Source organism: Passer montanus, unplaced genomic scaffold (assembly GCF_014805655.1).
Source record: "Passer montanus isolate IOZ18808 unplaced genomic scaffold, ASM1480565v1 scaffold126, whole genome shotgun sequence".
In the NCBI taxonomy this organism is placed as follows: domain Eukaryota; kingdom Metazoa; phylum Chordata; class Aves; order Passeriformes; family Passeridae; genus Passer; species Passer montanus.
Genome location: NW_024359388.1, coordinates 1235951 through 1262274, shown reverse-complemented (window position 1 = coordinate 1262274; position 26324 = coordinate 1235951). Strand labels below are relative to the sequence as shown.

Here is a 26324-nt window from a genome sequence, read left to right as displayed (position 1 = left end):
GCTTCCACTCTAATTTTTGTTCTTTCTGCACTGTAAAACACTGCATGCATGCAATAAAAGTTGAATATGGGAAAACAGTGCAGGCTGAAGTAGGCATCCTGAAGAGAGTCACAGAACTTGAAATTAAAACAGAGGATTACCCTTCCCATTCAGAAGAATGAGGATGTTTAACACTTCCTATTCAGAAAAATGTCAGATACTAAGTTAGATATACTTGTATTACTTGCATCTGTATTGCCTAATATAATAATTTCATATTAACTCCCCATGCACAGTACTTTTCCAGGGCTCTTTGAAAAAAGGTCAGAAATATTGTTAATCATGTTTTTCACATAAAGGAATTGAGTTATGGGGAAGTAAATTGACAAACCCAGGCTTCCAGCAAATTGACCACAATGCCTCCCAGTTATCCTGGACCTCTTAGCACAACACAGATCCCTGCAGTTATTATGGATATTTTTACTTTTTATCCTTCTTGCCTGAGTCTCTGACAACTTTCACTTCGGAGATACAATGTGTTCAGCAGTTATTATGGTAAGCTGTGATTCATACTGTTTGGACCCCATTCATATTTTTGTGGCATGAGAATAAAGTAAATTACATCCTGGAGAGCATTGCCAATGAAATATTAAAGTCGATATCTGAGATAAAGATCACTGCTGTGCTTTTCAACAGTAGGGAGGGAGAAGGGGCAGCACATTAAATCTATGACTATTCTTCCTGGCTTTACAGAGAGACTGCTCTGATGTTTTTAAGGCTGATGATGACATGATACAGCCCCCAAACTCTGTTGAGCCTCAGGAAGGGAGAAGTTCAGGCATGGTTTTCCATCTTTTTATGTATCCAAACTCAACTTTTGTTGGCTTTCAGACATGCCATTGGCTTCTATGGGAACAGCATCAGCTCTTGATCAGGCTGGTCCTGATGCCTGTCTCTGTGTGCACTGGTCTGACCCCACAGGGGGTGGGTTTATGATTGTTTAGCTTTCTACAGGGCTCATGCTCAGAATTAGTTCGGTCTTGGGTCAGACAGGTGCCAAGGGCTGCCTAAGGAAAGGGGAACAGAGGTGCTGTCAAGGGTAGCACAAGAACGCCAATGTTGGATTGCAGCTGGAGGTTGAGAAATTGTTCCCTTGGAGTTTGCTTGCACTGGCAACCACTGACACGAGGTAAGAGTCCCCTATCACTAATCTATCCTTTACAGAGTTCATCAATCCATTATTTCATACCTGCCCTTGCTGCCCATTTGCTTTACCATGTTCTCCATCTTTCACCCTTTCACTGGACTGTCCTGGACTGCAGCTGCCCCTGACCTGCCCAGTCCTACCAAGGTGTGCCCAAAACAATGACATCCTCACCTTTTACACACATCTACCGCTGACACAGATATAAATGCACAGGGAATCTGATGGTGGCCACACAGCAGCATCCTCCTTTGTCTTACATTTCAGACACTAAAGATTACAGGTTTTTTAGGTAGTGTTGCTGCACCGGTTATTGGGAGAGACCTTATGCAGTAGTATTCTGTCCCTGCATATTTGAACCCTGCTTATCCCCTATCAAATTAACTCTTGGGATAAAATTTCCTTCACTAACCCCCAGATCCCCACCACCACACCTTGAAAAATCACATCCCCATGGGCAGAGGGATATGACTCTGTCATCACGCTTAACTGTGCATTAAGGAGCAAAGCATGAGGGTGGAAGTAGTGAGCACGGCTTTGAAGCCACGCCTGCCACGGCTCAGCAAAAAGCATCTTTCCCTGCTTGAGGAAAATGGTTGGACCAGGCAGCCTCCAGAGGTGTCTTCCCATCTCAGTCACTATGATCTTGCAATGTTTGCTTCAGATCATTTACTCTCTGCTGTGTGTCCATCTGTTTAAGGACACGAATGTCCTTTGTCTACCTGCGATCCCAGCTTGCCCGCGGCGCGGCTGGGATGACAGGGCAGGAGCCAGCGCAGGTGCCCCGACAGGCTCCGCTGCACGGGAGGCGGCGGCACAGCGGAGCGGGCCGGGCGGGGAGGGGCAGCTGCGGCAGCAGCCCCCGGTGCCCAGGGCCTGGTGCCTCCCGCCAGAATCCTTTCACAGCCCAAACCAAACGGGTTCGGCATGGCAGAGGCGGGCGGGCAGCACCTGCCCGCTCCCCCACCGCATGCCGCAGCCCTGCCCTCCTTGGGCGCACTGGCGGCGGGCGGTCCATGCCGAGGAGCGACCCACAAGAGCCAAAGCCGGCCCGCCACCGCCCCTCGGCCGGCGCTTATTCATCGTCCCCGGAACGCCCGCCGGCCGCCGCCGGCCGCGGCAGGTGGGGCAGGTCTGCGGCGCGGGGGTCGCTGGGACGCGTAGTTCTTTGGGGCAGGCCGCGGCGGCGCCAGGCGGCGGCGCGGACTACAAGGCGCGGGGCGGCGGCGGCGGCGGGAGGTGGTTCCTGGCAGCGCGGCCCCGCGGCTCTCGCCGCTCCCGGGGGCGGCCGAGCGGAAACCCGCCCCCAGCCGCCCGGCATCCAGCAGGGCGACGGCCGCGGCCAGGGCGAGAGGGATGCGCCTCGCCCTGTCCGACGGCGGCGAGCAGCGGCCGCCCTCAATTAGCAATTAGCCCGTCCCCAGTCCCCCCTCGGCAAGCACTATCCCATGAACGCCGACCCGCCGCTGGCAGCAGCGGCCGACGGCTTCTCCCGCGGTGCTGGCGTGCGGGTCGCTTAAGCCATGGGGAATGGGATGAACAAGGTAACCCCGCTCGTCGTTGTCGCCGTGGGCGAGTGCATGTGCGCGGGCCACGCCGCGGACCGGGGGTGGCTGTCCCTCCCCGCCCGGGGCCGGCGAGCAGGCTGCCGCGGCGCCCCCGCCTTTGTCTCGCCCCTGCGCCGCGGGCACCCGCTCCGGGAACAAAGGCCAGGGCAAGAGGGCTTTTCCCGTCGGGTTTGGGGGTCCCCCGCCTCGGGGCGAGGGCGGAGGGACGGAGATCGCGGCCGCTCCCTCGGGGCGCGCCGCCCTCTCCTCCCCGGCCGCAGCGCGGGCGGGCGGGCGAGAGGGGGGCCCTGGTTTCGGAGATGTGCCTGCGCTTCCCCTTCCCGGGCGAAGCGAGGTCCCGGCGGTCGGCGAGAGCCGCCGTGCCCCCAGCCCCCGGGCTTCAGTGCCCTCCCCGTGTCCCCAGCCCCGGGGGCTGCCGAGGGGCAGAGCCGGGCGCGGGGCTGTCAGCGAGCCCGGCGCTGAATCGAGTCACTCGGGCAGAGCTCGCTGCGCTCCCGGGGCGCGGAGCCGCTGGACACGGGCTGTCGCTGAGGGGCTGGGCCCGCCCGGTGCCGGTGGGACAGGAAAGCGCTCGGCCCCAGTGGAGATCGCAGTGAGGAAGAGGAAGGAAGATGGATTTGCTTTGCAAAGGGTGTTGGCCTTTTGGCAGTAGGGGGCTTATTGTACGCACCGGTTCCCCTGGCATGTCATGGTGGTTACCTAGGGGCCACTGTGATTTTTCTCAGTATCTCCGCCTCTGTTTAAAACCCAGGTTTGAAAGTGTGGTGGTAACTAGCCTTTTATATATAGCTTACTATGAGGAACAGAGGTTGAGTCATCTCCTCTGTCTTACATCCTGCTTTGAGTGCTTTGGGAGTAGCTTTGCTGTGTGCATGGCCTCTGACAAAGCAGAGGAGAACAGCTAGAAATAGCTCCTCACATTTTGTCCCAGTCTGACATCCTTGCCCCTGGAAGGCAGATTGATGAACATCCAGAGTGCTTAGTGTGCCACTGGAAGGGGAAGCCTTTCCATCCTATGGGTAGAGACACTGAAATAGAAACCTTCGGCAGGGAAAAGATCTGGCTGCTGAGGAATCGAGTTAGTGCGTAGGAGATAGAACCTCCCTTGGTCCTTTTCTCAGTTTTTGCTTTCAAACTCTGGGAATAATGTTGCGATATTAGCCATTCACTGATAATAGCCTTCTCGAAATGGCCAGTTAGGAAGAAATACAGGTAGAAAAACTCCTTTTAGGCTTCTGGTGTATTTGTAGTATTTTTCTTGGAATGCTTGAAATTATCAGAACATTTAGAGGGATGCAATATGGGATGCTTAAGTTGCAGTCTGGGGAGAAAAAAAAGGAAAACTAAAAGGAGAACTCTCATCCCTTCGAAGCTGCATTACATTTTACTGTGGTACTGTGTGGGTAGGAATTGGCAATCTGTGACTGGCCAGTTTGGTCATTTTAATTCTCTTAAATGTTGCCCTGACATGTACCGCCTGGTGCTTTCAGGACAAACATAACACTTCTGGGATTTTTCTCCCCTTTTTTATAGCTGTATCCAAGAGGTTGAGCTGTTCAGCAGTTTTTGGAAGGGCTGGCTCTTTTAAGGAGACTACAGTCATGTTGCGTACTGGCCATCAGGGTTTGTATTTGTAGGGGTCCCACATATTGGTCTGGAACTTGCCACCTTCTGACTGTGTCCCTGGATCATCTCTTCCTCCTGATCTTGTGAGTCAGTGAAGCAGGAGGGGCAAGGAGAAGCATGGAGCCATCAGTGCAGATGGAGGTGGTATTTGCTTGTCTCAGTGTAGTCAGTCAATACAAATTGCCTTCATTTCCAGCTGAAGTGTCTTTCTTGTGGTAGAGCTGTATACGGATAGTAGGAATAAAGAATGGGCTTATTTGATGATGGATTATTTCATTTAAGGAGTCCCTTTGTACAGATGCCAAGGGAAGAGGATTAATGATGGCCTGGAATGGGTGTGGTAAGAAAGAGCTCCAGGGACTGCTGCACCCTCTGGATGCTGATCCTTTCTCAATGGCATGGTCCCCTCTTTATTTTTCTGTCCCATTATACTGATGTATTTAATAGCAAATAGTAATTGCACATGACTGTGTGGCCATTAGAGTGATAAGGGCTGGAGGCCTGGCATTGTTTTTAGGTGAGGTTTGTCTTTCTTTGCTAATTTTCTCTGTAAAATTAGCCTGGCCTAGCTTTTTTTTTTTTTTTTCTCTAAAGCCCATCCAAGCCTTCTGATATTTCCCAAATTAAACGGAAAGCATTTGTTCATACATACCTTTTTTATTCTGTTCAGAGAAGGAGAATCAGCTTGTGAATGTGCATTGACCTGGCTAGTATTAATTTTCAGTACTTAATTTTTTTTCTTGTATTTTTAAGATGTATATATTATAGAATGAGTAATGGGCTCTGACTTAGGAAATTGTCTCAGCAGTCTGATTTGTGTTCATGGTTAATGTCTAACTTTGACTTGTATTCAAAGTTCAAGTTGAAGTCTGTGGTTGAAATGTAGAAAGATGTTTTCCAGGAGCTGAAGTCTAGCGGCTGAGATGGTGACAAGATTTGACTATCTGTGAACAGGATCTTGGTGAAGAGCTCTTCCTGGGGTTTGGTTGTTGTTTAGTGCTGTTAAAGTTAACTGACAGTTATTCATGTAAACTCTTCAGAAGATTCGAGTATTATCTCTACAAAAATGGCAGATAAGCCCTGTTGTAGGAGTGGATTAATAAGAAATTTAAAGCAGTGTGGCTAGTTATAGCTGAGGTAGCTAATTTTACGGAAGTCAGAGAAGCTGTGCCAGTTCATGTCAGCAGCAAATTCCCCTCCCTGATGTGTGCCACTCTCGTGTACTACTGGACAAAGGTAGGCTTGTCTTCTCCTTTTGCAGTGCCTGAACATCTCTGAGAAAGCCCCATGGACTTCTCTGGAGTGCCCATCAGTACTGACACAACCAAAAGCAGTGTTAGGCAAGGAGTTAGATGCTTTATTATAAGCATTTGTTGATATAGGAAACAGCAGCAAAGTAGTCCTTCAAGCCATTTTCCAGAGAGGTGTATTGTCAGAGGGGACTGACAGAAGCAGTAGCAATTGCTGTCTGTTCCAGGGCTTGGCCTTTGTGCAAGGTGGAGAACATGAGCTGCTCTCATGTCAGGTACAAACTAGGACAGACGTTGGTGTCCTTGTCCCTTGGCTGTGCATTCTTCTACATCGGTTACTTGGTCTGTGGTCATTTTCTCAATGTTTCGGATCATATAAAGAGGCTACTGTTTTTATTCATATAGCAGTGGTTGAGAAGTTCACAACAACAACCACTTTATTTTTCTACTCTTCTGACTCCCACCCCTTCTCTCTCACACGCCCCTAGCTGCCATCAGCCTTCATTTTGCACAGCCCGGAGCTGCAGTTACTGAAGGCAGTGTGAGATGACACAGCTGAAAGTTCCCAGCCATAGCTGAGTGCTGAAGTATTAGTCAGCATGACATGAAGATTCACTTCTTTTCAGGTAGCTTTCACCCATAGTAATGTTTCTTGCTTCTAGAATGACTGGTACAACAGGGATAACATCTGTCCTTGGTTGCACGGTGTCCTAATTACCTGTCTATTGTACAGCATTGCTTCCTGATGCACAAATGCAGACTTCTGGATTTTTCCTCCTTTGCCAACAAGAAACCTCATTTTTGCAACCCCCCAGTGTTTCTCACTATCTTTAATTTCTAATGTCAAAGCTTAATGACTGTGAATTGAAATGAGGCTTTTATTCTCTCCTGAGAATGCAAATTTAATGCAGAAATAGTGTCCTGGAGTCTGAAATGCTATAGTCTACAGCAGTAGTGGTGTGATGGAAGATTTGTGCTGCAGATAGGAAATACCAGACAGCTATTTTAAAATACCAGAAAGCTTTTAAATATTTTAAAAATTTTTTATACTGAAGTTGTGGGAGCTCACTGGGGTGATTTCATTAGTGAAATCCATTCATAACTTGAGTCCCTTCTGCTTTAGAACATGATTTTGTTTGCAGAATTTAGCCTCTTTGGCAGTAACTCTTGAGTACTGTCCTATCTGGAACAGCTACAGGCTTCTTTTTTCCTAGCCTGGGATGCAGCATTAGAGCTGCACTTCTAGCAGTGTCATCAAGAGTGCTTGAAATACTGAATTTTCCCTTGAAACCATGAGTCTTGTGCACATGGAAGGGGGTAGCAGGATGTTGTAAAGGTTCTTTGCCCTACATGATACCCTGGCATTGGAAACTGCCCTGGGCATTTTTGCTGTCTTTGTAAGAATGTTGAATTTGTACAAATGAAGAGGGAAGGAAAAGGGAAAAAGCTGTCTGAGCTTATCTTTGCAAAATGTACAGGTGCCTGTTTGTATGAGACTGAAGAACTGTTTTCTTGATGAACCAGTGCTGTCAATCACCCCTTAATTTTCAAGCAAGGGTCTGCAAGCAACAAGGTACAGCAAGGGTCCTGGAGAAGCTGTCTTTTTGTATCGGGGGAAGAACTGAGCCCTGTGTTTAGAGCTGGTGTGACACAGCAGGCAGAGAGTGATCAGCCAGCAAAGCCTAAAGGGAGGAATGTTTGCACAAACCAAAGCTGCAAGGAGTGGGAGAGGTGCTGCAGCCTTTCTGTTTCCTGCAAGGCTCGATAAATAACAGCGAACATGATGCTTTGAGCAGATGAAAGCCATGAAGTTAGGGCAGGTCAGAAGCTGTTTTACAGCCTCTTCTGCTGGCCCTGCTAACCTGTGCATGGTGTGCTGGGTCGCCTTTCAGCAGGAAGGCTGCAGTGAAACCGAGTCTGTGGCAATGATCCCTGATGAAAAGTCCTTCATGACTTTTGGGACTTCGTGCTGCTGGATTGAGCTAAAGGGTGGAGTTTTCCCTTTAAATAGCTGTGTCTGAGAGGCTGTTGCTGCTGTTGTGGTGACACCGGGGTGTTGCTAAGGCTATAGGAAATTAGTGCAGATATATCTGTACTGGTAGTATGCTATGCACAGACTGAAGAAAAATGGATTGTATAGTTTCACCATCACAGTTCTGATCTCCTCAGAGGATGTGGGTGTGGGTCAGAGACTTCAGGTGACAGAGAACAAAAATCTTGGCCAGCAGTTCGGTGTGCCTGGCAGGTTTTTGCTGTCTGTACTGCTGTTCCCAAGTTTGGGAGGGTTATGGGAGGGTAGGAGAGGGTAGCACTACAGTGTCACCTGCCTCTGTGTCTGTGCATGCATGTGCCCTCAAGCACATGCTGGTCCTTGGGCAGACCTTGGAACTCCCCAAATACCCGGTACCTGGTACTTGTTATGGAAAGAGACTGGAGTGAAGTTAAAGAACATCCTGTAACTGACACCTGTGCGGGCATCTGGGAGTGTGGGGTGAATGGGTGGATCCGGGAGAGAAACATGCATTTCACAGACTTTCAGCAGTTCCCTTTCTATGTGAACACACAAGTCGCTGTTTGCAGTGATTTCCTCTAAGAGCTGCACAGTGCTGCAGCCCTGACTTGCATGGCTTTGCACTTCAAAAGCCTCGAAGGATGTCATTTTGCAGGGTTTTGTCCAGCTTCCTTAGCAACTTTAGGCAAATCACCTTTGCTGTGTGAAGTTTCATCATTAGTTCCATGAGGGTAGCTGTTACCCTGCTGCGGGGGGCAGGGGAGGGCTGTGTTGTGTGGCTGCTTCGTAATTTGTAAACTACATTTGCTGTCCTTGGAGAGCCTCCATTAAGTGGAAGATCCCCACTATTAACAACCCCCATCTGCCCAGGAATGCTGTCAAAGCTCAGCATGCCTAGAGCTATCTGGTTTTAGAAGGCTGAAAAAGTTGTCAGCATGTTTTAGATTGCATTTCACAATAGTCTGCTAAAGTAGTATGTTCCATCCTGTATGCAAATTGAACTTTGTCAAATTGTCTTACCACAAGATATCTATATTTGATACTATATTTCTTTCTCACAGATTCTCCCTGGCTTGTTCATTGGCAACTTTAAAGGTAAGATTAGTTTTATTACTATCTCAAGGATTACTTAGCAGGGATCTTAAGGTGTTATTTTGCAGGCACTCAAAATTCTCTGGCATCTCTGTAGCTTTTTAACCCCATCTTGCTTCATGTCTGGATTCACCTGGTAGCACTTCAAGAAGAACTCGTTTGCTCTCTCATCTGTATGCTGTGCTGCAAGTACTTTGAGAAAAGTAAAATGAATACCATCTCCTTGGAGCATGCTTCAGCTGGAATTCCTAAACATTGGCCTGCCTTAAACGAGTCCCGTGCTTGGCAAGCAAGCCTGTGAGCCAGGCAGATTCTTTGTGAGGCTTATTGCAAGTCCTCCTTATAAGTAAAGGCTTACTATACCTCCTGCTCGTTGCTTTCATTATTTTGGTTATTTATAACAACTGCTAAAGAGTTCTGTTGTCACCGCTTGTGAGACTGATATGTCTGCTGGTTGCAGCCTGACCACTGATACTCACACTGTCTCTGTTGCAGATGTAAGTTTCTATGGAGTTTTTTTTCCTTCATGCATGAGGTTTATTTTTTTGTGCACAGAAAAACAGACACATTTAGAAATCACAGGAAACCTTATGCAGACATCCAAATAAATTGCCTGTTCTCAAAACACTCTCTTAGCAGCAGTTCTGGCTGACTCTCCCTACTCAGAAGTAAACCAGTTGTGCATGTACAGTTGTTTTGATAGATGTAGACCCCATATTTCCTATGCTTGGGTAAAACAGCAAAGCAGGGCTTACAGGGGCTCCTGCAATAGATATCCTGTCCTTCCTGGGCTGTCTGATACCACACCCAGTCTGTTAAGGCTGGCAACGTCTACACTGGATTTAGATGCTGCTGCACCTTCTCTCTGCCTCATGCCCACCCTTCCCCCATGCCTCCCCATCCCAAAACCTGTGAGTTCAGTGGTTTTTGCCTGATTTACCTGCTTCTGGTTCTGCTGACCCATACTGTGGATCCAGTGCTTGCTGCCCCTTGGGATGTGGAGCTGATAACTTTGGAAGGCAGCCTGGAGGTACCTGTGAGGTTAAAAGCTGCCTTTTGCCACACCATAAACACAAGTACAATGGCTACTGTGTGAGGGAATTAATTGTGCCATGGTAAGGAAAATGAGAGGATAGAGGTGATTTCATGCTGATAATGAAAGGAGAAAAAAGAAAAAATATAGGGAAAAAAAGAAAATAAGGTCAAGAGGGTAGTTTTGAAAGCCCTTTGGATGGACCACCTTTGGATGGTCTGATGACAAAATTAAAACTTGGTCACAGCCTTATTGCTTCCTCTTTTTGTTTTCTTTTCTCTTCCTGAAGTAAGTTAGGCAAGGGGTGGAATTGGGAAGATGTTGGATAGTGGAGTCCTTCGGGTTTCAGGTGGGGTGGGCAGGATGGCCCCTGGTAACGTGGCTTCCAATCTGTCCCTCTCACCATGGCCATCCTGCTGGTGAGCCCTTGCCCAGGGGAGTGAAACTCAGCAGGAACATCTGTTTGCTGGTGCAGCTCTGTTTTCAGAGCTGGGGACTTGGCCAGGGTTGCAGAGTGAGTCAGCATCTCTGCCCACGCCAGGCCTGTGGCCTCTCTGTCCCCGTGTGCCTTGGGAGCGGCCCTGGAATGGCAGGGCAGGTCATGCCCGCGCGGAGAGCAGAGGCGTGCAGGTGGAGGTGCTGTGCGTGGAAGTGTTTCTGGGAACCTCGCTGAAAAAGAGACAGAGGGTGTAATGCTTCTGCTTACCTCCGTAAAAGAGAGGAAAGACGAGTTGACTTTAACCCCAGTGTTTGTTTCATGGTGTCTGTTTTTTAAACTAATTAAAACCACAAAAATGTCAGTTTATTTACTGCTATGACCTTTGCTCATATTGCATTTAATCATTACATTCTACCCTCACAAGTACCTGTTATAATCTCAGATAAGCTACCATACCCGGTGAGGAAAATATGGGTGTTAAAGTACTTCATTGATACAAGAGCTTGCTTTTACAATTGTTACCCTTTTCTGCATTCCTTGTCCTTCAACATCCCCTTGCCTCACTGCTTAGGAGCAGTTGCAGCAAGCTCTCTGTGTGGTGAAGTCATCCCATTTAGGAACAGGTTGTTGGTTAATTACCAGTGTATTTTTCTGGAGGAGTTTGATCCTGATGTTCTTGGGGCGTGTTCTGATTTATGAGACTTTTTTAAAAAGTGACTAGTGAGCGTTAAGACTGCCAGGAAGGGGATCACTGACTGAGAAATACTCAGCAGTATGTGCAGTTGGGATTGGTCAGAGTATCCTGATTTGGGTAGCCGAAATGACTAGCTACTCATAAAGGCAGGGGTTTACAAAATTATTTCCTGTAATGCATTTTTGACCAGTCTCCCATTCTTCAGATTAAAGCTGATAGCTTGAAAGTGAATAAAGTTGCATCTTGTCAGTAAGAGGAGGAAACACTGAATCCCTGGTGTTGTGCATCTTGCCTAGAAACAGGGCTGAGAATTCGAGGCACTGAGTGCCTGAGCTGGGGTGGAGAGGAGGGAGCTTCTCCTGAGGCTGAGTCAGGGGAATGTCTGTAAATCGCTCTGATCTGCCCTCTGGAGGATAGTTTTTCCCCAGTGGCTCCTCAGGATGCCTGGGCATGCACAGTTTCCAGAGCTAAATCAAAGTACCATCCTACTCACACTCTTGTCTCGCTGCTGCGTGGGAGACCTCTGGGAACACTGGCAGGCTGGGAAAAGGCACAGTTCTTCCAGATGGGTGCCTTTCTGCTGGGTGAGAGTAGGATGTTTGTGATGTTAAACACTAATTCTGGAGGATTATTGTCTGGAGAAGGAATTCAGGAATTGCTCTGATTGGGGAATTACTATTCACCATTCAGCTGTATTTCTGCTTTTCATCCTAGTAAACTTAAATACAGTCTTCTATGACAGAGCAGTGCAAATTCTGCATTTGACTGGGAGATAAACAGAGGCCCAGAAACAGCTTGTGAAATGAACCTGTGGCAGAAATGGAGATAAGCTGTGGAGCTGAGCTTGCTGCTTCTGCTTCATTTGGTGTTGCACAAACCTCTAAGCACATAGACATGAGAGAGGCTTTAATAATCACCTTAAGGGTCTTGAGGGTAGAAAGTTACATGTAGTGCTGATTATGGAAAGCACTGAAGTATCTCCTGAAATCCCCCTAAGTCGACAGAACTTGAGTATGTCTCTGAAAACCTTTCCTGAATAAGCACAGATCTTGGCATGTGTTCAAGTGCTTTTTATCTTACAGGCTCTATAAGCATGATTCAGCTCATCAGTAGCACATGAAAAGTGTGGTATGCTCCTGAGAGGTTATATTTGAGATTGCACAGCTAGAGGGCAGAAAAATTCAAGAAGAACCATAGATGTCCATATAAAATACAAGACTGAGTCTGGTCTGAGAGCCCAGAAGGAAACAGCGCTTGGGATTTTTCTGTGAAAGTAAAGGAGTAGTTATTTCTTTGCAAATGGGAGAGGAGGGGGCTAAGAGGGAAAAATGAGGGAAAAGAAAGAGGAAGTTAACCCTTCTTTCTGCCTCTGATTTTAGAAAAGATTGTTTTGTTGTTTGTACCTTACAGATGAAATGCAGTCCTCTCAAAAGACTAGGAATTTATTGTGGGACTGCATGTCCACTTGTCTACTGCACTGGAAACCTGATGGCCCTTGAATATCACCTGTGCTCCCAACAAAAATGGTTGCTTTGTCCTTAAGGGATTGACAGGACAGCCTGGTTCTCTGCACAAATGGAAAAATGAGAGATTCTTAATGGATGCTCAGTTTGCTTCCAAACCAAAAGGTGTGGCACTAGCAGAAACCAGAGACTCAAGAGTGCTTCTACCTTGAATATTAAAGAGCTTGTTTTCTTCCTTGTTTGTAATCATTCAAGGTTTTTTCCATGGAATATTTGGGGGCTTTTTAATTTGAAGGGGAAAGCCACAATATGAGGTTTAATTTCCCCAAAGAGTCCAGTGTTGCTGTGGATGGTCTGGAGAGTCTTGGGGAAGTTTCTGCCCTTCCCCTTACTAAGTGTATAAAAAGGCAATGCCCACCAAGTAGTTCTGCTGTGTTTCTAAAGTCAATTAATTCCTATTCTCATCTGCTTAGTTTTTTTTTTTTTAAGTTCTGTTTCCTAAGACTTTATATCAGGTACTGAAAACAGGACAGGATGGAGATACCATTTCGTTTTTCAGCTTCACCTTTTGAAGGAAGGGCTTGGTACTCCATTAAACAGAGTACTGACCTCTTTTCCCCACCTTTCTTGTTCCCTGCAAAGCACCTTCTGAGAGGATGAGATAAAATATATTTTAGAACAAAATATGAAGTGGAGACAGAAGAGGTGGAGTTTTTGTTCATGTACACAGTTTGTGTGTTTGTGTCTGTAACTGCACATAACTGGATTCAGGAACAAAGCTCTCCGCATGGAAAACCGCTCTCAGTAATAGCTCTTAGTGCTCTGAACCACCACACAGGATGTTCTTCTTTGGGTGGCTGTCTCTCTATCTAGCTCTCTCCAAAGCAGAAGAGAAAGTGTAGACAAAAATTTCTTTCTATAATAAAAACAAAAAAATCTGATGATGATGAAATTGTTTCTGTGCATCTGCAGGTTGAGACTTAATATTGTTGTGCATGCTGGGCTGACTTGCCTTTTCGGAGAGGAAGTCCTTACACCCCACCTTGCATTTCTGTGGAGGCACTAAAATACTGAAGTAAGAGAGGATGGTTGTAGGTACATTTGAGACTTCACCACTGTAGTATTGGAGTTGTTCAGTCATCATTGATGTGCCTTATCTGCAGTGGTTGGAGCTGTGTTTCTCTTTTGCTGACGGGGATGGAAGCACACTGCACTAGTTGGTTTGCTCCCCATCCAGTAAGGCTTCCCAGAGCTGCAGGGAGACAAAGTCTGAGGCCCCGGTCCCATTTTGATGACTTTGGCATTCCTTTTGTATATAAGCTCTTTGCATGAGTAGAGATGAAGCTTGGAGTCATGGTATGAAACTGAGGGAAAAAAAGCTAAATGTAGGAGGGAGAGAGGAAGACTTCTCCAGTGTGAATTGTGTCATTTTGTGTGAAGAGAGAATTTCCCAAAGGCTTTGCTCAAAAGTCCACATCTGCATTAGCTGAGAAGCATTTTGGTATATGAAACAGAATGTTAGGTAAGCTGTTGTTGAAGAATAATACTGCATTTGAGGCACCCTTTAGAGGATGCACAGGAGGGGTCTGTGATAGGTAGGTTTAATCAATAACATTTGAAAATGGGATGTTTCATACTGTAATTTCAAAATGTGAGCTTGGATGTGCTTGTACAACATTGTGCTACAGCAAGAAGTTAGAATTGCTGTGGTGGTGGTGGTTCTTTTGGTTTTTGGTGGTTCTTTACATAACTTCTAATTTTTATTTTTTTAAATGTTATTTATGGTATGAGACTGTGAGGACAGGATATCTTATTTGTACTGCTGTTTAAATAGCCTTATCTATAGTATCTGTAGAGACTTAAGGCAGGTGCTGGGGAAGCAGGGGAATTTCCCCTTTGTAAACTGTTTGAAGTTTAGATCCAGATAGTAGCTGGGAAGCTTTTTCTCCTCTGCTTTAGTGAACTGAATGCTTATTTCCCAAATATATTAAGGACTTGCTGGCTACCCTGTAATGTAGGTCTGGGATGCCATTTCCAGCTTGTTTCTAGGAATACCTGAAATCTCAGTGTATAGTTTTGATTTGCTGAAATTCCTTTAGCCCGAGTCTCTGTTAAGTAAAGAACTAAGGTATTTCACTCTTTTTGAGTTGTACTATGTCCATTAGGCCTTTCAAACTGGTTCAAAGCAGTCAGCATTTAATTTGGATTATATCTTTTTTTAAAGCAGTGTGCTTTGTATGGCAAGACATTTCTTACCATGTTGGTCACACTGATAATTAGAGATTGGGGTCTCATTGTGCTAGGCAACACCATGAGTTCCAACCAGCAGGCTCTGAAGTCTGCCCTTAGTCTTTGTAAGACAGAAAACAGTGATTTTTAGGGGCACTTAGGTTTCTGGGCTTCCAAATCCTTGCCTGCTTGGGCGTTCCCTAAGGAATTGAGACTGTCCTACAAACTGTTAAAAAAATCTGAAGGTCAGGTGGATTAGAGGACATTGCCTGGAAAGCATTAGCATTTCTTCTTTGAAATGTTTTCTTTGATATTTTTAGGAAATTTTATTTGTTCTGTGAAGCTAGGCTTTAATTCTGCATCAGACAGAATTTGTGTTAATTCTCTCCTGAAGGATTAGGCATCTGTGTTGATCAGGCAGGCTTGAACAGTAGTGAATAAAATCCTTGCAGTTTTGACTCTTTTCTTAATTTTATTAGCTGTAGAGAAGCTTTCATAATTGGATTAGGTTTAAATTGCATTGCTTGTTACTGTGCTCACTTGGATCTTGTCTATGGGGCAGTATAATTAAATGTCCAGCTCGTTTTTGTGATGTAGAAAAGGCATTGAAACTTAATAGTAGGTGGATAAGACGACCCAAGAGATGCTAATTGAACTCTTGCGTGTACATAAAGAACACACAGGTGATGCTATTATTTTTGTACCTAGAGAGAGCCGGTTCGAAACCTTTGTGGTCAGTGCTCTCTTTTTGTGTGCAACCAGGCTAATGTGAAAAGATTGTATGGGCAGGTTTCGAAGGCAGGTGTTCCCATCACAAAACCACTGCTGTACTTACCATGGTGTGCTGTGCCATTCTCAAGCAAAAAGGTCAAAAGTAGATGGGCACAAGCTCACTTTTACCTGTATTGGTGGTTCTTCCAGGTCGTTTTTTGACAAGCTGATAGTTTAGTATGGGGAAAGTTGCTCACTGATGACAGATTGTCTATTTTACCCTTTTTTCTCATAGAATCAAGCCTATGGTGTTGCTGTATCTAGCATCAAATTTTCAGTCACCTCAGTTCTCTTTCCAGTTTTGAATGTCTGAAACCCCTTGGTTACAGGTCTAGGAACCACCTTTTCACAACTACACTCCCTTGCTGTAGCATTTTGCTTTTTCATACATTCAATATCTTTATCACCTGTCTCTCTTTAAACTTAAAATTATCATTTGTATTGCCTAAATGCACATTTTTCTCTACTGGTTCACAGAAAGTAAGAATCTTGTTATCGTCTTGGATTGTCTGCAGGGACCTCAATTCAAGTGATATGGTTGGCTTCCCTTCTCAGACCTGGATATCACAGGGTCTGTTTCCCAAGTGAAAATGTATTCCCTGAAGGGGGATTTGTGGGTAGAGAGGAGGTCAGATATTTCTTGTACAGCTCTGAGTGCGTGTTCAGATGGCCATCACCTGCACATAGGCATGCACAGACTTACATTTCAGATGCAAAATACATGAAACTTCTGACTTGAGAACACATTCCTGAGTCACTTAAGCTTGGTCTTTATATAGTATATCATTTGTTTTGGAGTTAGAAGTGTGTCTTCCCGTTACCCACTCTGATGATGGTGTTCTAGAACAGCTGCATTTGAGGTTTTGCCTGACTTCATGCAGCTTCAAAAGGAAATGTATCAACAATAAGTAACTTTTCAACATGTACAATGGAAATGCTATTTCAAGAGATTAAAAAAATTATCTTCCTTTTTTCCTTCTATCGCAGATGCCCGAGATGTAGAGCAATTGAGTAAGAATAACATTACGCACATTCTTTCAATCCATGACAGTGCCCGCCCTATGCTTGAGGTAAGAGTTGTAAATCCACAGTAAATCCTTCCTTTGCAGTTGACTGTCACAGTCGTCTTGGGGTTAATTTTTTGTTCTGTGCAATTATGTTTTAAGACTGATTTTCTTGAAAGCTGTAGTTTTGAGATCCAGCCAAAGGTTTTATTGTTGCTGTTTTATAACAACAAGAAATGTTACTGACAAGGGAAGAGAACTATGCTGTCAATCTGTATAACACAATAATGGGATTATGTTAATAATTTAATAGTAAAGGTAAGTTTCCTTCTGTGTGGAGTTTGAGCATCACATAAACAACTTTCCTTCCCCAGTACTAACTCTTCTGTGTACTTGGGCCCCTTCCTTGAGTCTTTATGGCAGATGGGTTTGCAGTCCTTTTCTATGTGAAATTGCCTTATTTAGTCTTGGAGTGTGGGAGGAACCAGTGATCCTCACATAATAGATCTAAAATAGCAGGGCATCTGTAGTCTCCAAAACTTTACATAAAGTATTATTATTACTTCCCATTTTACTGAAGGGAAACTCATCTGAAGACCTGTATTTACTGTGTTGTCTTGAGTAGGGAAGGAGCTGGGAACAGGATGCAGGTCTCCTTTGTTGGAATGTTATGATTTCTTCTTTACACCAGCTTACTTTGGAGGGGAGTCTGCCTGGGCTTTGCCACATCTTAAAATCTGGCTATTTGATTTATGTCAGGAACTATTATCCTCTATAATTTGTTCATTCCTTCCCTGTGTTCTACTTCTCATGAAATGTGGCAAAATCATGGGTAAGGCAGTTGTTGGTGTTAGCCCTCATATACCTCTGGGAATGTCTGCTTTTCTTTTACTTCATGCAAATGTCTCCAGTGATTTCAGTCCTTAAACTACAGAATTTCTACCTCATATATACCTCTGGGAATGTCTGCTTTTCTTTTACTTCATGCAAATGTCTCCAGTGATTTCAGTCCTTAAACTACAGAATTTCTACTTCTCCCAGGCAAGTCAATAGGTAAGCCAAACAAGAGGTGTTCCCAGTAGTCACAATCAACCCCAATAATAATTAATGGTAATGGGGAACTCTGGGTTTACCTTGAATTTATAAATGTGCTGAAGCAGATTTATAAAGGTACTTCATAAAATAAAATGTGCTTTAGCTGTTGACTTTGTTACACTGTCCATTTGACTTGTGTTGTGAAGTCTGAAACAGACTGAATTTCAAGAGTGCTCTTAGTTGAAGAGATAAACATTTTTGCTGAGTGAAGGAGATGTCATGTTGCCTCTAGAGTGCTGGTCTTTAAAATGAGTGGAATTTTCTTTTATTTTATCATGATTAGAAAACTAGGAAGACTGATTATGGTACAGATCAGCTGCAGCCTCAGGCCAGTGCTTCTGGTGGTGGTGGTGGTAGTTTTGGCAGCCCACACACCACCTCCTTGCTTGTGGTGGTGCATCTGTTTGTGAGGCTCCATGGTAAACAGAAGTGGGAGCTTTTGTGATTTAAATATAACCAGGTCACCATTTCTTCTTCTAGTTACCACCACTAAAGACATGAAGGATTATGTTTACCCAGATCTTTTCCCAATCTGGTTCACAGCAGTGTTTCAAAAGTAACAGTGGCACATGAACGAACATGTGAACAACATGACTGGTTGAGGATGGACTTGCTTTCATCAGCCCTGCTTCCAACTGTGCCTTCGATTTTCTCTGCATACACTATAGTTCCTTTAAAACTCCTCCCCAGTTCCTAAAGTGGTGTAAGGATTTCAAATTCCATTTGTTTGGGAGCTGAGCTAATTTTGGTTACTTTATCAGTCATAGTCTTACTGTGGTGATTGTTTGCAACTGAGTGCTTCTGTTTAGGGGCAAGAGCCTTGAAAACTTCTGTTAGGTTTGGTTACTTGCTTTGCTATTTACATCCATGCCAGGTTTTGGGGGGGTTTGTTTACAGCTTCTGTGTCCACATTGTGCTTGGGGATTGTTCTCATGTCCACTGAAATCTAATAGGAATGTTTTCCCTATGTGTATCCCTCATCACCTTTCTCCCCAAATTTCACTCAATAGAAAGTGATTACTTTTGTGTTTAGAAATCATCTGATATTATTCAGACTTCTAAACACATGATTGCAGTGATAAGGGAATATCTTTCCCCTGAGATTCCCTGTTTCATTTGTATGCATTTATGTGAATGCTGATCACCTGTAAAAAGCTGCCTTTGCTTCTGCAGTAGTTGCCTTTGTCTTTAAGAATATTTTATCTCCAGTATTCCCTAGTCCTGTAGGAGATGTAGGAACCTGTAGGAAATTCTACAAATAATTAATTAGACAAAGCTTTCTGTGCACTCTAAGGAAGGTAAGTGTTTTTAGACAATGAAAAGCCAGTACTGTTTTAATAGCATGTTATCAAAGATAATTTGGGCTTTTCTGCCTGTGTATGGAACAAAGAATATGCATGCATACTTTAGCTCTCAGAAGTCACAAATTAACCACGTCTTGCTTGTCAGATTTTGAAGTTTCATCACTGTTTTGATGCAATAATACCTCTGAATAGAGCACTTAAAGTCGTGTATCAGAAGTACTGATTCTATACACAGCTGGTCTTGTGGGTAGAGAATGAAAATGCCCAATCTCTCTTTGTCATTCATAGTCAAGAATGCAATACCAAAGATATGGAAACAAACATCAGTCTTTGTGGTGAACACCAACTTGCTACAGGCTGTAAAACTGTTTTTTCTACTGTAGTAACTCAAGGCATTGTCCCTCTCCGAGGTGTTACAGGCTGTTTTTATCTAGTTGTTTGAAATGCTTACAGTACCTTTTAAAAAGTATGCTTTACTGTGTGACTTAGGTTTTGGGTATAGGTTGCTTCAGTTCCTTGTAAGTTAGTAAGCTGTTAGAAAATGATTGATGAGTTTCACAACAAAGTATTATATTGGTTTAGGTTACATGTGCCTACTGAGATATACTTAAAAAAAGTTATCTTATAGAAATTCGGTTTTGGACATTATCTCAATCACCATTTACAAACCCTTATGGATGTCTGATTCATGGTGGCTCATAATCAAAGTTTAGAAAGTCATGAGTGCTTTCAAGCTGGAATAACAGGAAAAAGTAGGTATAAAATTAGTCAGATTCTAAGACTTCTTACACCTTTAGGCATGGCTAGCTTGCATTAAATGCAAGACAGAGAATTTTTTGTAAGACTTCAAGTGATTTACACTGGAAAAATTTGCCAAAATTTGGCCTGAACTATCTTGCCATATTGCCCTTTAGTTCTTTTTGTATAAACTGCTTCAAATAAGTTTTTCCTCTAATAAAACTAACTTTGAAATATATTCAGAGAGCATTCTAAGGCTATTGTTCCAACAAAGTGCACCATTATTATACAGGATCTTAACCAATTTGGTGAGAGTTTTGTATTTTAAAGATGCATGTTTATAGCTCCTGTGATACAAATATCTGTCTCATGGAAATCCCTGTGGGTAAGCAGGTAGCATGTCCAAGAGGAAGGGTGTGCATGCCATATGGGACCAGGTTTGTTATTTCAGATGAAATGAATGAGAGCAGTGTCCAGCAGCACCATGTGTGCTCCCTCAGATGCACAGGGGCAGCAGCCTTGGTGAATCAAGTTGTCTCCTCCAGAGCACTTTGGATGGCTGCCCATGGGACACTCACAGATGTTTTATAAATCCACATAAGAGCCATGAACAGAGGAGAATAATTAGATTTCTTGCCACCTGCTTTTTCTATTCTATTTCTCCATTAGTTTAGGTTTAAAAATTTCCATTCAGAATATGAGACATTTAAAGATGGGGAAGCATGTCTCCAAGTGTGCTTTAGATAATAATATGTCTGGCAGTGACCTGTAGGATCCATCCAACAGGTCGTCTTGTGTCTGCACTTCTGTAAGGCCTTTAACATGGTACTCTGCAACATTCTTCTCTAAACTGGAGAGATGAATGTGATGGCTGGACTGTCTGGGTGAGGAATTGGTTTTATGGTCACATCCAGAGGGTCAATAGCTCAATGTCCAGTGGTGAGTGGTGCCCTTCAGGGGTCTGTATTGGAACCACTGCTGTTTAATGTCTTCATCAATGACATAGATAGAGGGATTGAGTGCAACCTCAGCACATTTACAGATGACAAAAATTTTTGTTCTAGTTGCTCAAATTAAGGTATACAAAGGTAAATCTTGTTAATCTTAACAGAAGAATATGGTTGCAGGTCCGTTGAGGTTTTGTCTCTGGATTTTCCAGGTGTTTAACCCTCTTCTGGGGTTTATATGGAGATGAATGTAGGCCCAAACTAAATAGACTGTTGATGTGGGTGTTGATGTGGATTGTGCAGCAACTTGAAAACAGCTTCATCTCATTCTGGAAAGTGTAGGCTGTGGTGGACAGTCATGTCCAAGCAGCTGAACTTACCAGCATCCTTATTCATTCTCTCCCCATTCCTCCCCATGGCTGCAGGTTTAAATGCTGGTAGAAGGAAGAATGCTTCCTATGCTGCATTGGGCAGTGGTTGCTGTTTGCAAAGCAGGAAGGAGGACAGCGTGAGTCCTGGGAGAGGGGGGAGTACTGAGTTGTTCTTGTCAAACAGGTGCTCAGTCCCTGTCCCAGAGAGGTGTCATCCCCAAAGAGAGGCAGGGATGGATAGGTATTATGTGGGTCCCTATGTGGAAAGTCCACATCAGGACTGCCTGTCATTGTGGCTGGCAAATGACGTGTCACAGATTCAGACTGGAAGTAAGCAGGACTTTGAGCGTGCGGGTTAGTAATTGCTGGACTATATTTCCAGAGGTAGAGGTGGGTTTTCTCATATGCTCCATTTTTGTGTGGAAGTTGATTCAGGTAAGGCTAGGTTATAGTGGTCGTTAAGTTTTGCAGTTCAGAGCGAGAGCATTTCACAGTCCTCAGTCTGTCTGAGACACTTTGAGGTGCCAGTTGTGGTGACTGTTGTGAGCATTGCAGGCACCTGTCCATCAGTCAGGAGATGGACTGAAACCAGCAGCTTCTCTCTTACAGTCCACCACACATTTGTCAGTTACCAGTAATTTTGCTGCTGCTCTTGACCTGCACCAGAGGTTTGATTTAATAAATATATGAATCCCATTACCAGTTGCCTGTGATTGTGGGGTCCTTTGGCATTAATTGATTTAGCGTTATCATTGCCAGATTTAGTCCTGCTGTGTCACAGGAAGCTTTGATGCTGCAGTCATCTGGTAGATATCATAATGATCACAGTAATGTAGATTTTAAATCAACAAGAGTTCATGTGGGCATGCCCGTACTGTCCCTTGCCACAGAAGTTCTCAGTTGTTCACTCAGTCAATGAAGAACTGCATTAAGAGCAGCTTTTTGCATGTGTGCTGCCTCTGTATGCATGTCAGTTTTCTTTCTTTGTTTTCTGTGGCTTCAGAATATTTGTTAGGTTTTTATTTTCAGCATGTTGATTTTTTCCCCCTAATTCTGCAGAGTTAGCCAGGGCACCCTGAGAGGACAGTTATCTATTTTTCCTTTATGTTCTGATGCCCTTAACAATATCGTCTTAATCTGGTACGTGGTGTCTCCAGACCAGTGGTTTTCCCCTCTTTTCCTGAATTTGGCTACCTAAATAAATGTTGATATGGTGGGTGGGTGGAGGGATGTGGAACGCAGAGAAAAGCTGGTTGCTGACTGAACTAATGTGTGTGGTTTTCAGCACCACAATATAAAACAGGCATTGAGCTGTTGGAGAGTGTCCAAAGCAGGGCCATGAGGATGGTGAAGGGCTTTGAGGGAAAGCCTTATGAGGAATAGCTGAGGTCACTTGTTCTGTTCAGCCTGGAGAAGGGGAGACGCAAGGCCCTGAGACCTCATGTGGCCTTCAGGATCCTCACAAGGGGAAGTAGAGGTGCAGGTACTGATCTCTTCACTCTCATGACCAGGACTTAAGGAAACAGCATGAAGCTGAGCCAGGGTAGGTTTAGGTTGGTTTTCAGGAAAAAGTTTTTCAACCAGAGGGTAGTTGAGCACTGGAACAGGATCCCCAGGGAAGTGGGCACAGTACCAGACTTGTCAGAGTTCAATAAGTGTTTGGGCAACATTCACAGGGAACATGGTGTAACTCTTGGGGTGTCCTTTGGAGGGCTGGGAGGTGAACTGAATGATCCTGATTGGTCTCTTCCAACTTGGAACAATCTATGATTTTATAATCTCTTTTGTTCAGTCTATCAGCTTATGCAGCCAGCACAATTTAAATGAACTGTGTCTTTGGAAATAAAGAACTTCTCAGACAGGTTTTCTTACAAAGAATTTTAGATACATTTTTCCTTTCAAATTCTAAAATTTTTAGCCTAATAGAAATAGGGTTTCATAGATTTAGTCTGAAGGGGAACTGAAAGGGAACAGCAGTTAAAAAGCTCTGTGATGATCTTTTAGAAAAGTCTTTCATACTCCCTGAGTAAACAGTCAAATGCATTAATAGAGTACAGGCAATGAAAAGATGCTGTAACTGGAACAGAATCAGTAAGTGTGAGGAATAGAAATTGTGGAAAAATAAGGATGCTGTGGAGAAGATGTATAACTTCTCTGCACCAGATTAATCACTGCCGAATGCTGTGATATGCCTCTTATATATGGTATTAAGGGTGAGAAGCATGCAACTGGGGAAATCACAAGAGGAAGTGCTGGATAAAGATTATGAATGAAAAATAAAGTGTACAACTGGCTGCTAAATTCAGACCTTTGGAAGAAAGTGAGGAGCTAAATGACTGAACACCTATCAAAACCTGAGAAATGTTTATAAGATCAAATGGTCATAGCCTGAAGACCTGGTATAGATAATAGATTCATACCAGCTTGCATTAAGATATGGAATCTTGCTTCATATTTTTCAAGCCTGGCTGTATGGTGTAAGTCTTAATGCAGTTTTAGCTGAGCTTGATAATCTTGCATGTTTACCCATGATCTTTAGACTATACATGCTTTTTTTTGAGAAAGCAAAGTCAGATATTTTAGAAGAACTGAACTGACAGCTCTGGCACAATGCAAGTAATCTGGTTAGCAAAGTTTGTGGATTGCATTTTTGCAGCTATTTAGGTTCTGACTATAGAAACCTATAATATCTGCTGTTAGCACTTAATGTGATAACTTTGGCCTTATCCTTTAAGTTTTCTAATTCTTTCCTTCTATTACAAGTTTGGGGAAACATCTTTCTCTCATGGCTGCACTTTCTAGATTGAGTTAATATTTTTATGTGTATGTATAATAGGAATTACCCCAAAAAAAAATTACTATGTTATGCCCCCAGTTTTCCCAGCTGATAACTTTGGAAGTGCTGAAAGTTGCTTTAGTGATTTGATTCAGAGAATGGACTCAAAGGCATATCACTGCTTAACATTAACTAACTAAAAAGGGAAATACTGGGAAACCAATCAGCTGTATTTTTTTTTTTTTATTTAAACTGAACACAAAACATCGACTTGGGTTTATTCTGGAGAGATGCTGCTCAGGAAGTGAAAACATATAATCTGTTAAAACTGTATTGCAATATTGGATAGCATGCAGAAGTCTTGAACTGTAAAAGGCCTTTCATATATGAAAACTGCATCTTGATGGCATGACAATTGAAGGCCCTGCTGAGTATCACTAGGCAGCATGTGCGGGCTCTGTTGTCATTGAGATCCAGCCCAGACACTTACAGGAACTGTTAAAGGAGATGGCAAGACAGCCTTCAAAATTAGAGGTGCTACTATCATATAGAAAGGTCATGGTTGTTGTATAAAGACCAGCTCTGCAACTAATAATTTAGTCAAGTTGCACTGTTGCATTTCTATCTGTGGAGCTAAACTCATATATCACCAGTGTTAGAAGCTGTTGGTTTTCAGCCATTGTGTTAACTTCAAGAGAAAGTGTACAAGCACTTCTTCTAACAAAAAATCTTAACTTTCTTCTGTGATGTTTCACTGTCTTTTCATGGTAAGGGTTTCCCCTCATGAGGTGTTTCAGAAGACCATGCTGAGCAAAACAGCTACCATTTTTCTTTCAGGTGTAGCAGCACCAGATGATTCTAGTTTGAAGTAATGCCCTGTCTGGGACATTGATTCTGCTTGAAGTTGGGAGCTCTCACTAATTTTTCAAATATTACCCCAGTAGCCCACTAAGAAGCCACCAACAGACAAAGCAGCTTTTAAAGTGTTCCAGGCCAGGCCTTCATGATGGGGTACCCCTGGCAGAGGCTGCTCTGGTGAGGCACTAAATTAGTTCACAGTTTGACTTGCTCATCACACGTGAGCTGTGTCGAGGGAAGCATGTTCCTGTCATGGCAGGTGGCAGGGAGGAGAGGATGAGGACTGCTTGGAACTTTCAATGGTGAACTGTTTGCATGAGGGATGTTGAGACCAGTAGATGTCTGATGTTTCTGATTGCTTGGTTATGGTGTTAGTGCTCTGACCTGCCTCTGCAGAGGACGTGATGTGCGAACCCACAGAATCATAGAATCTAATCACAGAATCATAGAATGGTTTGGGTTGAAAGGGACCTTAAAGATCATCTAGTTCCAACCCCCCTGCTATGGATGGGCAGGAACACTTTCCACTAGACCATCCAATCTGGCCTTAAACATTTCTAGGGATGGTGAATCCACAACTTCTCTGGGTAACCTGCTCTAATTTCTCATCACCCTCACAGTAAAGAATTTATTTCTAGTATCTAATCTAAACTTTGTGTCTCTCAGATTGCACCCATTGCCCTTTGTCCTGTCACTATGTGCCCTTGTAAAAGGTACAGTGAGCTTATTCCAGAGGTGTAGTGATCATGTTCCAGCATTCCCTTAAAGAAAGAGGCAGTCGAGATATATTGTTTTATTTTAGCACTCAGGGACCCCCTTGAGGGTTCAGGGATAAGTGTGATTGGTAGTGCTCAGATATGCCCTGACATGCCTGGGAGCTTGAATAAATCACGTAGTCAAGGCAGACTAACAAAGTCCTTCCTCTCAGCTGAAGTCCTGTAAATACTGTTGTGTGTCCTGAAGGAGAAAAACCACAATTGAATGCAATGTCATTAGTATTTTCTCCCACTCTGCAGTCTTTCGTGAGACAGGTTAGAACGAGAATTCAGGGTTAGAATTAGAAATAATAACCACATCTCTGTGCAATTAAAACAAAATCCTTACATTTTCAACATTTGCCTCTTAATTTTAGAGAGAAGAGATGGGGAAGGAGGGTTTTAAGAGGACACTTTCTATTTGTGATTGGCGCATTCCAGCCTTAAGGAGCTTTTCAGAAGTGTCACTGAGACTACTTCCTAAGAAAACTGTGCAACCAGCATTGTAAAACACTCTGACATTGTATTATTCCTGAGAGCAAGAATGCAGTGTATGAATTCTATTGCAGAAGCATCCCATTTGCTGCTGTTCATATTGTTCATGTAATTGCAATTTTGTTTATAATATTTTTCAAAGCCAAACCTGAGTGTGTTGTTCACTCAAGTCAATTAGTGGTTATCCTTGGCTGAAACACAAATGCATTTTCTGTGAGTCATTAATAAAATCAGCACTAATGGTGATTGCTACAGAAAGTAACTGAAAGGACAAACAAACGGTTGAACGGTTTTCAGTTTAGCAGGTTCAGTTTGGTGCATTACTGGACTAAACCCTTTATAAACTCTCGTTGGTTTGGCTTGAGGAAGCTTTGTGCCGGCTGTTTCCCACTTTAGCTTTTTTGCTGAAATGCCCCTAAACAAAAATAAGTCCTCTTGTCCTCATCTGTTGATGTGACGACTCAAATTAACACATGGTTTTTGACTAACCTGAAAGAACTTGCCAGGTGCTGGAGGTTTTCTATTTGCATCTTGGTTCACAAATATAAATTTAGGGTTTTATGTTTAAAAAAAATATTCTTGGAAATCGTTGATGGTATCTTTACATACATTTAAATAGAGA

General features: G+C 43.7%; 1 protein-coding gene across 3 annotated transcripts in view; it reads left to right on the top strand.

The window, feature by feature from the left end:
• The first annotated feature begins 1808 nt into the window (after nucleotides 1-1808).
• DUSP22 (dual specificity phosphatase 22) overlaps nucleotides 1809-26324 on the top strand; it is a 43605-nt gene continuing 19089 nt past the window's right edge. The window contains exons 1-3 of one of the 3 annotated variants that reach the window (XM_039698466.1): nucleotides 1809-2306; nucleotides 8700-8733; nucleotides 16347-16429. In XM_039698466.1, the coding sequence (XP_039554400.1) occupies nucleotides 1824-2306; nucleotides 8700-8733; nucleotides 16347-16429 (600 nt within the window). In that variant the 5' untranslated portion in view covers nucleotides 1809-1823. Of the gene's footprint in view, nucleotides 2307-2405; nucleotides 2728-5491; nucleotides 5614-8699; nucleotides 8734-16346; nucleotides 16430-26324 lie in introns of those variants that run through there. The other 2 variants (XM_039698469.1, XM_039698468.1) reach the window with 2 other exon arrangements.